General features: G+C 37.1%; 1 protein-coding gene across 1 annotated transcript in view; it reads right to left on the bottom strand.

The window, feature by feature from the left end:
- Nucleotides 1–583: 583 nt before the first annotated feature.
- LOC105035445 (65-kDa microtubule-associated protein 5) overlaps nucleotides 584–15,844 on the bottom strand; it is a 34,959-nt gene continuing 19,698 nt past the window's right edge. The window contains exons 9-11 of the mRNA XM_010911002.4: nucleotides 2,143–2,216; nucleotides 1,989–2,063; nucleotides 584–1,127 (exon numbers count right to left, since the gene is read on the bottom strand). Coding sequence (XP_010909304.3) covers nucleotides 825–1,127; nucleotides 1,989–2,063; nucleotides 2,143–2,216 — 452 coding nt within the window. The 3' untranslated portion in view covers nucleotides 584–824. The remainder of the gene's footprint in view (nucleotides 1,128–1,988; nucleotides 2,064–2,142; nucleotides 2,217–15,844) is intronic.

Raw genomic sequence — 15,844 nt, 5'->3', positions numbered from 1 at the left:
TATATCTATATTATAAATATTCAACATATATTTATATCAGTTTAAAATAAATGTCGATATACATTTTAGCATATAATATCAATATTTATCAAATAATAATGGATACTGTTACCAAAAAAATAGTAATAGATACAATTATGGATTTGCCAATATCTAATCCATATATGATTTGCTTTAAGCCCTACTAGACAATGATCAAGGACTAGTCCTTCCATCAATGGCATTTATTAATGCCTAAGTCATTTGTATAATAACTGTAAATCATAATAATAATAACAACAATAGAAGCAGCAACAATAGCAACAAGAACAATTAAGAATTAAGACAAAAGTGTAAGGTAAATTATCATGATAAATGATTACTTATTTTAATCTTATAAAGAAGAGTAGAATAATATGATGCAACAAAGTCTTCATTGGAGGAATATGTTGCATAAGATCCTATTGGCAAGTGAAAACGCACTGAATTGCAATTGGATCATGAAACAAATGTATAAAGGCTACCCAACCTTGATAAACACGGTTAATGATTGATAAGGCCATGCCCATCTCAACAGATTGTCATCCGCATCCTCTGTTCAACATTCAAAACCAAATTGCAAACCTATTAATCACATTAGGTAAGGACATGATTGAGTTCAAAACTAAAGACCGATGGAGAACTTTGGAGTATCATTCTTTACAATGCAACCAGGGTGTGACAGTAAAGAGCCCCAAAACCATCATCACAAAAAGGAGCTACAACATTACACAGGATGTCATGCAAATATAAAAGAAATTCTACAGCTTAGCACTCGATTTGCAGGTTTGAGAAACAGACTACTTTCAAGGTGATACAATAGCTGAATTATTCTGCGGCAAGGAATCATCCTTTGGAAGGGCAACATAGTTCACAGGTATCATTGCAGTTTTCTTTCCACTCTCCTTTTTGTCCTTACTTGATAATGAGATCCCATGCCGGGCCAAAGGTGTTGAGACACGGCGACCTATCGGAGTCCCAATAGCCATGTTCACGTTGGAGCTCTGACCCAAAGGCTTCTTCACTGCTAGCTGCCGCATTGGGCTGGGCTTACTCCCAAACACAGCTTCATGCTCTGCGGTAAACTGCTCTTGCAGTCTCTTTTGCTCCTACATAAAATGAAGGCCAAAGGAGTAAACACTGATATTTCCCTAGCAAGCTCTCAGTATTCAATATTTAAACAGCAACAAAAAGATTATGTCAAGCAGTTTCTAGTTGATTACAAAATTTACTAATTGATCCAACCTATGTGCAAGGCCATTATTCTGGTCCATCTTACTGACCAATCATACATGCTGCAGCCATCCAGAATGCTACATAAATATCTGTCTAATTGTCCAGGTTAGCAATAAACTACTGGGTATTGCAAAGCAGAGGATAAGGTGAAAGCACTGAGAGAGCATTTCAGAAATAATACTAGTGATGGAACATTGAATGTGAACGAGAGCATTGGTTTGGTTGTCCAGATATGACACAAATGGACAAAGAATCAAGCTGGATAATCTCTTCACGAAGAATGAGACTAATATACAGCTAAGAAGATAAATCTAATATGAATGCTTCCCGATGCAACTTGTCTCTATATTTTAGTGTTACATATATGCTTTTATTTGGACGTGAATGATGGTCGCTGAAATTGATGCATCCATAGATACATTTGCAAACAAGGGAACATTACCAGAGGGCTGTTAGACCTACACAGGCACATAGGCGCAAGTCACCTATATGCGGCATGAACCACAACCAGCCCTTCTTAATGTGGGTCTCACATAGTAATACACATGGCCATGCTTCAAGAGGGGAAAGGTGTGCTTTTACACGCACTTTTTGCAATCTTCACCTACAAGCACATGCATTTAGTTTTCCCCAACAGAATAACTGCTAAAAGTTACAAAACAGCTCGAAAGGATAGAATATAGCATCTAACAGATAGACACTGGAAGCAAGAAAAACAGAAAATGAAAGCCCACCCGTGATCGCCGCTTCTCCTCCTCTCTCTGCTGCCTAAGCATAGTATATTCTTCCAAGGTTCCTAGCAATCTTATCTGAAATATCAAAGGACAGGCTTTAAATAAATCATAAGTTGTAACTAATTGGCGCATGATTCCACTGCTCAAATTATACCTTGTCATACATGAACGGGATTCCTTTTTCCTTCTCCCAGGCTATTATCTTTGCAGACAGATTCTCTATCAAGGCTACACAATGATAGTCTTAGTTCATCAGAGAACTACCACTACAGGAAAAGACGGGACAGAAAACAAACACACAACTTAAAAAAAGAAATATGTATAAATTTTACAGCCCAAAATGGTACAGAAAGTAGTATCCCACGTATTAAAAGTTCAAAAAGATAGGAAAGTTATGGCCCAAAATCTAAAGATAGCAACTATAAAACGTAATTATCTCATATTAAGCAAGTGAACTGCAAAAGAGGAGTCTATTTAGGTTAAGTTCCACACATTTTATTTCAGACAGCTTTCTCAGAGCAACATTAATGATCATTTGAACTCATTTTGCATCAAGGTTATAATAACAACACCTGTGCACAAGCAAAACTAACAGCACAGCTGCACGAAGTCCCTTTGTTCTGATCATACAATGCTGCTTATGCACAAGGTGCCATTACCATCATTTGTCAAAGTCCTATACTTCAAGCATTACCCAGAAAACAATAAAACATCCATTTTTAACAGCAGTAAAAGTACTAATACTCAACCATCAGTCATATCCAAGTAGCAACAACCATGTGTTTGCTGAAACTTAAGGTTGCCAATGGAAATCTAAAGGGGACTCCTCCTCTAGCATATAAAAGCCTTGAAATCAGATTTCTAAAATTTACATAAAGAGAGATCCATTTGTGTAATGCGAAGAAGACATTTTGACTGCCACTTGATAGTGATCAAATTAACAGTTATGATAAAACACATCAACTTGTTTGAGCAACTAGTGCAGTAATATTGTTTGCTAAATGATGAGAACATCAGATCCACTTATTGCAGACACTTTGATGCTAAATAAAAGGCACATATCTAGAATTGAAGCAATAGATCTCAAACCAAAGATAGTGCTCATCCCTTTTCACAGGGTGGAATTCTGTCTCCTTTCTTTCTTATCAAATCAAAGATATTTTCAGATAGATGACATCAATCTAAACTGACTTTTATTCTAATAATAGTGACATCTGTTTACTATTCTTGCAGGTGATCTGTACAGCCACAGAAACATTTGCAGAGCATAAGAATATTCTATAATAGTGAACATCATATAAGCATAAGCTGGACAAATAGCTACCCAGCATATGATCCAGGGAACCCAATATGCAATGAAGCTGCTGACAGATGCCTAGGCGACCATATAGGCTCCAATGGTTTGCATACACAATCTGAGAATAAGGGTCATGTAGAAAGTGCCAAGCAAATGAGGACTAATTTAATTCAGGCAGATTTTTTAACTCTTTAAGAGCCACTTCAACATTAACACTTCAAATTCCAACCTAAACAAGAGATGGAGGGGGCAATCAAGGAGAGTGAAAGAAACAATGCTGCAAATTAATACCAAATGGCAGAGGTTGAAACCTAGTCTATGCGAGGAAGAACTCCAAGAACATTGAACAACAACAAAATATTTTTTAAAAAAAATTTTCCATCTCCAAAAGACTCCTTCCTCCCTGTTGCTCCACCTCCTCACTTACAGATCTTCCACCTCCTCCTCTAGTAGATTTAGTATTTCCACTTAAGGGCCCCCAGCTCCAATTGACGAAAGGATAATGACACAAGATTCTATTCCAAATTCCTTTGTACATAGCTCCCTCTTCCCCAACAATCGACGATTCCAAAGTCTTCGAAGATAACTTTGAGGTAATCCATCTTCAAAAACTGAGATTGTCAAGTGCTTATAGCCAAAGAGGTGATGACGCTCCACCTCTCACTTGTAGAATAAAGATGGAAATATTACAGCAACATACATCAACAATCTTGTCATACTCAAAACGATCTTGGAACAGGGAAACAAAAATGTAAAAATTGCTCTATTAGGAAGATGCATGGTGCTGAAACAAGACTCTAATACATTACAGATATTCTATGGAGTACTTGGAACACAACTTATCTGTGTTCCTCACTCTAATCTTCCAATAGAATAACGGGATTAAGAAGCCTTATCTTTTATCCATGCAAGCATTAGGAAATTATTGCGTATGATGCAGTTTTAATAATCATTAAAACAATGAACATGCATTTGTGTCAAAGTCAACTTGAGTTATCCCTTGAAATGCAATATATTTACCAGAGAACCTATTAATGTCTTCTTTTAAATATTTCAACATGGAAAAGAATATTTAATGTTAACTTGTTGACCCACTTAACCATAGGCAAGAGAATACCCGACTACAACCTTCTCTTTATAGAAAGATTGCGGTGCACAAGTAATGCATAGCTAGAAATCTTTCTCAAGGGATGGATCCAACCCTAAAACAGGTGAGCCCTTTACCCAAATGGCATGCAAAGGATTTTTCCTTAAAATAACTTTTGATCATATAAACCTTATGTTGGGCCTTGGCTGAAAGTGCTGTTCAGAGGAAAGGGTAAACTAGTGATGGATTTGGAAGTAAAAATGAACATGATTGGACAAGGCAGTGGCATCCCTTGGATGGGAGTAGTCCTGTTCCAAAAACATTTTGGATGCCCATTTCTTTACATGCAAAACATGGTAACCAAATATTAAGAACCTAAACTATCTCAATCCATCCCAACGGTACTGCATCAGATCATAGAAAGAGATTGGATCATGAGATGCATCCAAAACTTAGGTCTCTCCAGACTACGTCATCCCAATCTGTCCTGGTTGAGACATCCTTCTTGTACCACCCCAATTGAGAGCAACCAGCACAGACCAAGATGATTGCATCCCAACACTTGGGACAACCTAGCATCCTGGGACATTGATTTTTTTAATTTATTGTTTATTCTTTCTCTTCATTCTTGTTGTTAATGAACTCCAACACATCTCAATCCATATAGGTTACCAAGCACCAAATCAGATAGACCCTAGTCCCAAGAATTAAACAATCAACTATTTTAGCCAATGTCTCTATGGTTTCATGGCTCCTTATTTTGCACTAACATGCCATGGTTTCTACATCCTGCAGATGTAGGATCACGAGATTTCAAAATTTTTCTAATAGCTAAATGTTGTAGAATATAGCAGCAAAGGTTGAAAACATGTCATGCAATCCAAGACATAAACATGATCAAACTTTAGAAGTCAGACATGACTCTATGACTTCAGAATTCCTTGACATACATTTGGGTGTTCCGCTCGTGAATGGATACGTCAAGGCTGTCCATTGGATATTCTACCTCAAATTATAGGTCATTCACTTCTCTAGGCCATCTTGATTTAGATTTGAAAATTATTAAACATACAAGTTAATTCCACTAAGAGTTATTGAACAGGTTTGGTGATGGAAATCCTAAGCCGCACTTACACATTTACACTAGGAATGGACGCAAATCCAGATTTGATTAGGATTTTCTTAAATTATTAATTTGATTTGAAATCTTGATTTAGTTAGGATTTTCTTAAATTGCTGATTTGATATGAAATCCTGATTTGATTAGGGTTTTCTTAATTTGTTGATTTGATTTGAGTTAGTTTTTCTTATTTACAGGATTCTATATTTATTTTGGGTATTTTCTTATTTTGTTAACATATGTGTTGAGTTCTGGCCACATAGCGAAAAGTAATTTTCAAAAATTTTAAAACAAGCAAATCAATAGCCTTATCAAATAAAACTATCGAGCCGAACCCAAAACCCTAGAATCACTTTGTCGATCACGATCAAAGCAAATTCAAGCATGCAAAGAGATAGAAAATTATACTTTAACCAATATAAAAAAAGTGGCATGTTGGTGTTCTCCACAAGACCCCAAGATAGAAGTCTTCCAACGGAGATCCACACGGAAGTTGGCCAAAGTCCTTCCCAATCGGTGCACTGCCGTAGCCTTGTCTTCTCAAGAACATTGCCGGCTTCGAACTTGCATCACGATCACACCAAAGTTCAGTTACTTTCGATCTCACAACCAGAACGACACCAAGAAGACACTCTTCAGATATCACACAACCTAGGATTTGATTTTTGCCTCCAACACATGGAAAAACCAAATCCTAAGGCACTCAAGCAACATTTGCTGAAAATCTCACCATCCTAGTAGCAACATTTGCCACTCAAAATTCTCTCTTTTTTTCTCAAAATTTTTTCAGATTTTTTCTTTTGTTTACCACATCCCTCCTCTTGGTCTCAGCCAAAAATCACCACAAGAAACCATCTTGGGTGTCCCTTATAAATAGGGGATCAAGGGACGTCACATGAGACCATGGAGCGCCAACCTTTGGCGCTCCAACTTCCCACGTGCCAAATAAATTCACCTAGTGAATTTTTGGTGATTCAGATATTTGGAGTAGTAGGACTCTCAGTCTTCTACGTGCCATAAAAATATAAATTAAATTTGGCATTAAATCATAGAAAAACTGATCGGGAATTTAAGATAATGCGTAATAGTTAAGAGCCTTCATTAAGAAGGACTCTCCACTTCTCACGCCAATTTAAGGTGGGCAGCATTTATTTTTTGCCGTGACTTCTGGTGGACGTGGAAGACTCCTCCACTTGAAACTCTTTCAAGTTAGATAAGGATCCAATCCAAATTGACCCAATCCCATTAGGTCAAAGCCAACTGATCTAGGTTAGCTCAAACAATTTGATCTAAACCAATTTGGGAACTTAAGTTAATACAATGTGCTAGCATATCAAATTAACCTATAGAATTTACATTAAACTCTAATTAGATCAGACCAAGGCCAAATCCCAAAGTGTGTGACCCATTGGGTTCTAAATCTAGCCAGCAGTGGATCCAGACTTTCGACGTAATCCTAATCCGATGAGATTGGGTCACCCGAAGAGTCCCAATCAACTTGGACTCTTCCAAATTGACTCCATAATTAAACTCTTTTAATTCTGAGGAATCCACAAGTCATGATTAACGTCTAGCAAGGTGTCATGACTACCCGAAAGATTTAGAATTTTGATGAAAAATTATCAAAAAACCCTTCAGTGGCAAGTTCTCGTGCAATTCAATCCTTCAATCAAACAACATCCTAGATGAGCTGTAGGCATGAAAAAATGTCAAACCCAATCACTTATCATTATGTATCTCGATCAGAAAGCGAAGAGTCAGTTGATGGTACATTAGAAATCCTTTTCTAATTATCATCCTGCTTTGGCCAAAGACTTCCAGAATCACCGTCCTATAAGATCACATAAGATGTTCGCTCCCCTTATTAGGAGTGACTGATCCCTTATTGATCACTCACAACCTCCATGCATACTTCACCATATCCAAAACACCCCACACATAGATCAAAAAACCAAGCTAGATAGTGAACCAAAACATGGATCCATGTACACAAAGTACCATGGTGACTTCAAGTCTAAGAATCACTTATACAACTCCCACTAGAGAATCATCAGTTGACATGTAAATAAGACTCCATCTGATATTCTCTCGTAGGTCAATTCAGTGAACTCATTCTCTAATGAGCACCCATATCCTTGTATTAGTGTCACCACACAAGTGGTTGTAAGATCAACCACCCTTATTTCTGAGCATACATAGGACATACCAGTCTTACCGGTATCATTGATCTCCGACTCAATGTACCAACGACTAGGAATGTTTTAGATCAGGACTATCGAGGAATTAGGTCTCACTGGCGTGATCTCATCACGGCCCTAAAACCATTGCCCAGACTTAAGGGGTTCATTATAATCTTAAAATTAATAAGATGCAGCATATAATGAATCAAAAATATCTATTTTATTAATAATATAAATGTCAATTTACTTGAGTTTGAAAGATAAATTACAAAAACACCCTATCGCATCCCATTTGCGATTGGCTTATAGCGCATTATTCTTTCAATCTCCCACTTGCACTTAAAGCCAATAGTCCCTATACTTGATGCCCATGCTATCAAGATGGCAGTCAAACTGCTGCATTGACAAAGCCTTAGTGAACGGATCCACTATATTATTCTTAGTGTCAACTCACTCCACGATCACATCGTGTCTTTCGACAATCTCCCGAACGATGTGGAACCGTCTTAGGATGTGCTTGGATTTATGGTGAGACATTGATTCTTTGGCTTGAGCAACTGTCCCAGTATTATCATAAAAAGGGACACTGGTTGTTCAATCCCTGCAACCACACCCAATTCTGTGATGAATTTCTTCATCCAGATGACCTCTTTAGCAACCTCACTTGCAGCAATATACTCAGTCTCAGTGATTGAGTCAGCAACCGTTTGCTGTTTGAAACTTTTCTAACTTACTGCACTACCATACAAGGTGAATACATACCCAGATATGGATTTGCTATCATCCGGATCAGATTGGAAACTAGAATCGATATAACCTTCCAGTTTTAAATCAAATCCACTATATATCAAAAAACATCTCTAATCCTTCTCAAATACTTGAGTAGCTTTCCAATGATCCTCACCAGGATCCACCTGAAATCTGCTTACAATGCCCAAGGCATAAGCAACATCAGGCCTGATACATAACATAGCATACATTATTGATCCTACAGCCGAAGCATAAGGAATAGAACTCATTCTATTTCTCTCTTCAGGTGTCTTAGGAGACATCATCTTAGAGAGTTGTATGCCATAACCTATGGGCAAGTAACCTCTTTTACTTTTCTCCATGTTGAACCTCTTTAACACAAGGTCAATGTATCTAGACTGGGACAAGCCTAGCATCTTATTCGATCTATCCCTATATATCTTAATACCAAGTATATAGGATGCCTCACCTAAGTCTTTCATGGAAAACTTTAGTGATAGACAAATTTTGACCGATTGCAACATCGGAATATCATTTTCAATGAGCAATATGTTGTCCACATACAAGACTAGGAAGATAATAGCACTCCCACTAGTCGTTTTATACACACAAGGTTCATCCACATTTTTTATAAAGCCAAACAATTTGACTATCTCATCAAAACAGATATTCCAGCTCTTCGATGCTTGCTTCAATCCATAAATAGATCTATTCAGCTTGCATACATGATTTGCTCTCCCACTAGAGACAAATCCCTCTGGCTGAGTCATATAGACTTCTTCCTCAAAATTTTCATTGAGGAAGGCAGTCTTGACATTCATTTACTAGATCTCATAGTCATGGTATGCTGCAATAGCAAGCATTATCCAAAAAGATTTGAGCATGGCTACCAACGAAAAGGTTTCTTCATAATCAACACCTTGTTTTTGTCTAAAACTTTTTGCCACAAGCTTGGCCTTATAGGTCTCTATCTAGCCATCTGCTCCAATCTTTTTTTTGAAGATCCATTTGCAGCCTATTGGGGTCACACTCTCAGGTGCATCAACCAAAATCCATACTTGGTTGGCATACATGGAGTCCATTTCGGATTTCATGGTATTGAGCCATTTATCAGAGTCACTACTCATGACAGCTTCCGAATAGTTCATGGGATCATCATTCTCAATTATGTGTGGGTTGTGTTGTCATTCTCAATGACAAACCCATATCTGAGTGGTACACTACGCACTCTATTTGACCTTCAGAGAGGAGGTGTGTGTAGTGACTGTGCCTCAACAATGGGCACAACTGGTTGAGAACTATTTGATAAATCCTGGATAGATTGTAGGTTTTGAACTTTCTCAAGTTCAACAATCCTCCCACTGCCTCCTTAAATAAACTCTTTCTCCAAGAAAATGGCATGCCTACTAACAAACACCTTTTGTTGAGTAGGATTATAGAAGTGGTATCTTATACTCTCTTTGGGATAACCTACAAACCTGTATTTTTCTAATCTAGCATCCAGCTTATGTCTATCAACATTTTTCACATAAGCCAGACAACCCCAAATCTTAAGATGCTTAAGATTGGTCTTTTTTCTTTCCATATTTCATATGGAGTGCTAGAAACAGATTTTGAAGGCACTTTATTTAAAATATACGCTGCAGCCTCGAGGGCGTATCCCCAAAAAGATATTGGAAGATCCGTGAAACACATTATGGACCGCACCATATCTAATAAGGTGCGATTCCTCCTATCTGCAATTCCATTTAATTGTGGAGTATAAGGAGGTGTCCATTGAGAGAATATTTCATTTTGTTTCAAATAATCAAAAAACTCACTGGATAAATATTCTCCTCCTCGATCCGATCGAAGAGTTTTAATATTTTTATCAGTTTGTTTTTCGATCATTCTTTGATACTTTTTAAATTTGTCAAAGGCTTCGGATTTGTATTTTATTAAATACACATATCCAAACCTTGACCTATCATCAGTAAACATGATGAAGTAAGAGTATCTACCTCTGACTTGAGTCGACATTAGACCACATACATCAGTATGTACAAGGTCCAAAATGTCACTCGCCGGATCTCCATATCCAGTAAATAGAGTCTTGGTCATTTTTGCTATGAGGCAAGATTCACAAGATCCATATGATTCATAATCATAAAGATCAAAAAAATTATCTTTGTATAACTTATTAATCCTTGACTCATTTATATAGCCAAGTCGGCAGTGTCAGAGGTACGTGACATTCACATCCTCTCTCTTTCTTTTCTTTATATTATCAACATGAAGCGCATTATCATTAAGTGAAAGAAATATAAGACCATTATTAATAAAAGATTTTCATAATATTCATTAGAAAAAAAAATAGAACAACCATTGTTCTTTGCAATTATTTCAAAATCTTGTTCCAATAACAATGGTACAGAAATAATATTTCAACAATATTAGAAATATAATAACAGATCTTTAGTTCCAAAACTTTGCCCGAAAGCAACTTCAAAATCCTGATTCCTACGGCTTCGGCCTGAATGGACTCTCCGCTAGCGCCGAACAGCTCGAAGTCACCTTTATTTAGATTCTTTATTTTCTGTAGATCCTGCAACGATTTGCAAAGGTGTGAACCACAGACGGTATCCGATACCCAAAAATCTGAAAATGAAGTACTTAATGATAAATTAGTTTGTATCATATACAAACCTTTAGCAATGCTTGCCGATTTCAAGGTTGCAAGGTACTCCTTGCAATTTCTTTTCCAGTGGCCCTCCTTGCCACAATGATAACAAATACCTTTGGCAGAGACCTTCTTCGTCTTCTTCTTGGAGATGCCAGCCTTAGGGTTCAACTTTTTCTTGGAACCCTTCTTTGCCTTCTTCTTGCTGATCTTATCAACATGAAGGACCTGAGATTTTTCTCCCTTGAAATGGCTCTCTGCTATTTTCAACATATTCAACAGTTCTGTCAAACTGATGTTCAGTTTGTTCATGTGATAATTAATGACAAACTGAGAAAAAAAGTCAAAGAGACTGCAGGATCAAATCCTGGCTCAGTTCACCATCCATGGCAAAATTTAGTTGTCTCAGACGAGTGATCAAATTAATTATGTTTAGGTCATGCATTTGCACGGAAGAACCTTCAGTCATACGGGCACGAAACAATTGCTTAGATATCTCATATCGAACAATCCGACTTTATTTCCTATATAGCTCCTTAAGATTAAGGAGAATAGAGGGAACGTCTAAGTCCTCATGCTGCCTCTGGAGCTCGTTACTCATTGAGGCAAGCATGATACATTTGACAGTCACATTGTCATCTTTCCACATCTTGTATGCAGCCCTATCCTCCTCGAAAGCATCTTCCCCAAGAGAATTTGGAGCAGGTGTATCCAGAATGTAAGAGACTTTCTCCTGAGTAAGAACAATTCTCAAGTTCCTTAACCAATCGACGTAGTTAGGTCCAGTCAACTTGTTTGCATCTAGGATACCTCTAAGTGAAAGTGAGGATGCCATGTGGTAGTTAATCTACAACAATAAGAACATGATATAAGCGAACAACTCATGATGACATGCACAACTAGACTAGAATTTTTATCTAATTGTCTCCCACTATTTTATCGAACTTCATAGCCCTCAAGTATGAAAATCGAGAAACATTCTAATGTTTCTTAATGGGGTTGAGATACCTATTCCTCACAAACACCTTGTGAATAGCACAACAAGCATTCATTAGTTCAAGAGTAGGTAACTCTTTACCAATTATACCTTTACAATTCTCAACATCATTCACTCTGGCCTCTAGATCACATATAGTCTTGTGGATAGCACAACAAACTATAGTGTTTTAGTTAAGTTGACCCTTCAATCCTATATGGTCATACTAAAACAATGCTGTCCTTGTGGATAGAACAATAAAGCAACACTATTCAAATATGCCATAAGCATCAATATGCACTTGATCAACATCATGTCAACTTTTATAGTAAGCCTTGTGGATAACACAACAAGCTCACTAAGATCTTGACATACTCTATCGACCAAGTTTGAAAGAAGGCCCTTGTAATGTCTACATCACTAATCAATCTAAGTCCGAAAATCAACGAGACCAAATTAGCCAGGTAAGTATGTGGGAGGCTCCCTGTAGCTTTTCTAGACACCAACAAAGTTGACCAGGCCAGCATACGGACCTAATTAGAAAATCACCTAACACACTTTCCTCGACACCAATTGATCTTAAAAATTCGACTTTTGATTAAAAAGTGAATCCCGATATTACAACTTAATATAATTTGACAAAGGACTTTAAACTGGTCTCGGCACATCCTAACTACAACCACATAAAATGTACACTACAAATTATGCAACTTGACATGCTTCTACTATTCTAAATAGCAATCATATGACATGCTAAAATCATATAAGAGTGCAATGGATATCAAAAACATATGTCAAGCATATCGAAGAAAAAATAGCAAACTCGAATCACATTAGGCATGCTTTACACCCTTAACAATGCATCAATTTGAGCATCATACAACCATGATAATACTAATTTCAAAATTATCAAAAAGTAACAATTTAATAACTGAAATTAAATATCATGGCATATATTAAGTCAAAAATAATTTTTGAGTTTAAAGGATTGATGCTATAAATCAATGCAAAAATTTTTAGCAAGATATGTACAAGAACGATTCTATGCATAACAATTGCACTTGTTTGATCGAATCAGACAAAGACAGCTCTGATACCACTGTTGGATTCTGGCCACGCAGCAAAAAGTAATTTTCAAAAATTTTAAAACAAGCAAATCATTAGCCTTATCAAATAAAACTATCGAGCCGAACTCAAAACCATAGAATCACTTTGCCGATCACGATCAAAGCAAATTCAAGCATGCAAAGAGATAGAAAATTATACTTTAACCAATATAAAAAAAGTGGCATGTTGGTGTTCTCCACAAGACCCCAAGATAGAAGTTTTCCAACGGAGATCCACACAGAAGTTGGCCAAAGTCCTTCCCAACCGGTGCGCTGCCATAGTCTTATCTTCTCAAGAACACTGCCGGCTTCGAACTTGCGTCACGATCGCAGCAAAGCCCAGTTGCTTTCGATCTCACCACTAGAACGACACCAAGAAGACACTCTTCAGATGTCACACAACCTAGCATTTGATTTTTAGCTCCAACACATGAAAAAATCAAATCCTATAATACTCAAGCAACACTTGCTGAAAATCTCACCACCCTAGTAGCAACTTTGGCCACTCAAAATTTCCTCTTTTTTGCCTCAAAATTTTTTCAGATTTTTTTGTTGTTTACCACGTCCCTCCTCTTGGTCTCAGCCAAAAATCACCACAAGAAACCATCTAGGGTGTCCCCTATAAATAGGGGACCAAGGGACGTCACATAAGACCATGGGGCGCCAACTTTTGGTGCTCCAACTTCCCACATGCCAAATAAATTCACCGAGCGAATTTTTGGTGATTCAGATACTTGGAGCAGTAGGACTCTCAGTCTTCTACATGCCATAAAAATCTGAATTAAATTTGGCATTAAATCATAGGAGAACTGATCGGGAATTTAAGGTAACATGTAATAGTTAAGAGCCTTCATTAAGGACTCTCCACTTCTCATACCAATTTAAGGTGGGTGGCATTTATTTTTTGTCGTGACTTCTGGTGGACGTGGAGGACTCCTCCACTTGAAACTCTTTCAAGTTAGATAAGGATCCAATCCAAATTGACCCAATCCCATTAGGTCAAAGTCAACTGGTCTAGGTTAGCTTAAACAATTTAATCTAAACCAATTTGGAAACTTAGGTTAATACAATGTGCTAGCATATCAAATTAACCCATAGAATTTACATTAAACCTTAATTAGATCAGATCAAGGCCAAATCCCAAAGTGTATGACCCATTGGGTTCCAAATCTAGCCAGCAGTGGACCCAGACTTTCGATGTAACCCTAATCCGATGAGATTAGGTCATCCGAAGAGTCCCAATCAACTTGGACTCTTCCAAATTGACTCTAGAATTAAATTCTTTTAATTCTGACGAATCCACAAATCATGATTGACGTCTAGCAATGTGTCATAACTACCCGAAAGATTTAAAATTTTGATGAAAAATTACCAAAATACCCTTCAGTGGCAAGTTTTCGTGTAATTCAATCTTTCAGTCAAACAACATCCCAGATGAGCTGTGGGCATAAAAAAATATCAAACTCAATCACTTATCATATGTATCTCGATCAGAAGGCAAAGATTCAGTTGATGATAAATTAGAAATTCTTTTCTAATTATCATCCTACTTTGGCCAAAGACTTCCAAAATCATCATCCTGTGAGATCACATAGGATGTTCGCTCCCCTTATTAGGAGTGACTGATCCCTTATTGATCACTCATAACCTCCATACACACTTCACCATATCCAGAACACCCCACACAAGGATCAAAGAACCAAGCTAGGTAGTAAACCAAAATATGGATCCATGTACACAAAGTACCATGGTGACCTCAGGTCAAAAGATCACTTACACAACTCCCACAAGAGAATCATCAGTTGACATGTAAATAAGACTCCATCTGATATTCTCTTGTAGGTCAATTCAGTGAACTTATTCTCTAATAAACACCCATATCCTTGTATTAATGTCACCATACAAGTGGTTATGAGATCAACCACCCTCATTTCTGAGCATACATAGGACATGCCAGTCTTACCGGTATCATTGATCTCCGACTCAATGTACCAACAACTAGGAATGTTTTAGATCAGGACTATCGAGGAATTAGGTCTCACTAGCGTAATCTCATCACGGCCCTAAAACTATTGCCCAAACTTATGGGGTTCATTATAATCTTAAAATTAATAAAATACAGCATATAATGAATCAAAAATATCTATTTTATTAATAATATAAATGTCAATTTACATGAATTTGGAAGATAAATTACAAAAATACCCTATCGCATCCCATTTGCGATTGGTTTGTAGGGCATTATTCTTTCAATATGTTGCTTGATTTTGCTACTTTCCAACTGTGAGATTGTAAACCTATAAATATAGGCTTAAAGACATCATTGGCATGTTTAATTGATTGAAAATTGAAATATTTTACAAAAATTTCTAGTTATCTTCTCTGATTGCTTGTCCTAAATTATTTCTCTTACTTTTGTTCTGCCATCTGTCTTCTTTCTCTTCTCAACAAGTTGGAAAGAAACGCTATCTACTGACTCATAGGGAATTTGAGAAAGAGGGCAAAAAATCATACATTTTTTTAGCTTTGATAGGCAAAGAGGTTTTACAAGGGCCATCTCAATCACTAGTTGACCTTCCTTTAGAGGTCAACTAGTTGTTGCATGAATTCGAAGACACGACACCTAAGGAACTTCCTAGTGAGCTACCACTATGAGGGATATACAGCATGCCATTGATCTG

Source organism: Elaeis guineensis, chromosome 1, assembly GCF_000442705.2.
Source record: "Elaeis guineensis isolate ETL-2024a chromosome 1, EG11, whole genome shotgun sequence".
In the NCBI taxonomy this organism is placed as follows: domain Eukaryota; kingdom Viridiplantae; phylum Streptophyta; class Magnoliopsida; order Arecales; family Arecaceae; genus Elaeis; species Elaeis guineensis.
The sequence above is the reverse complement of the archived record's forward strand: the minus strand, read 5'-3'. Positions and strand labels throughout refer to the sequence as shown.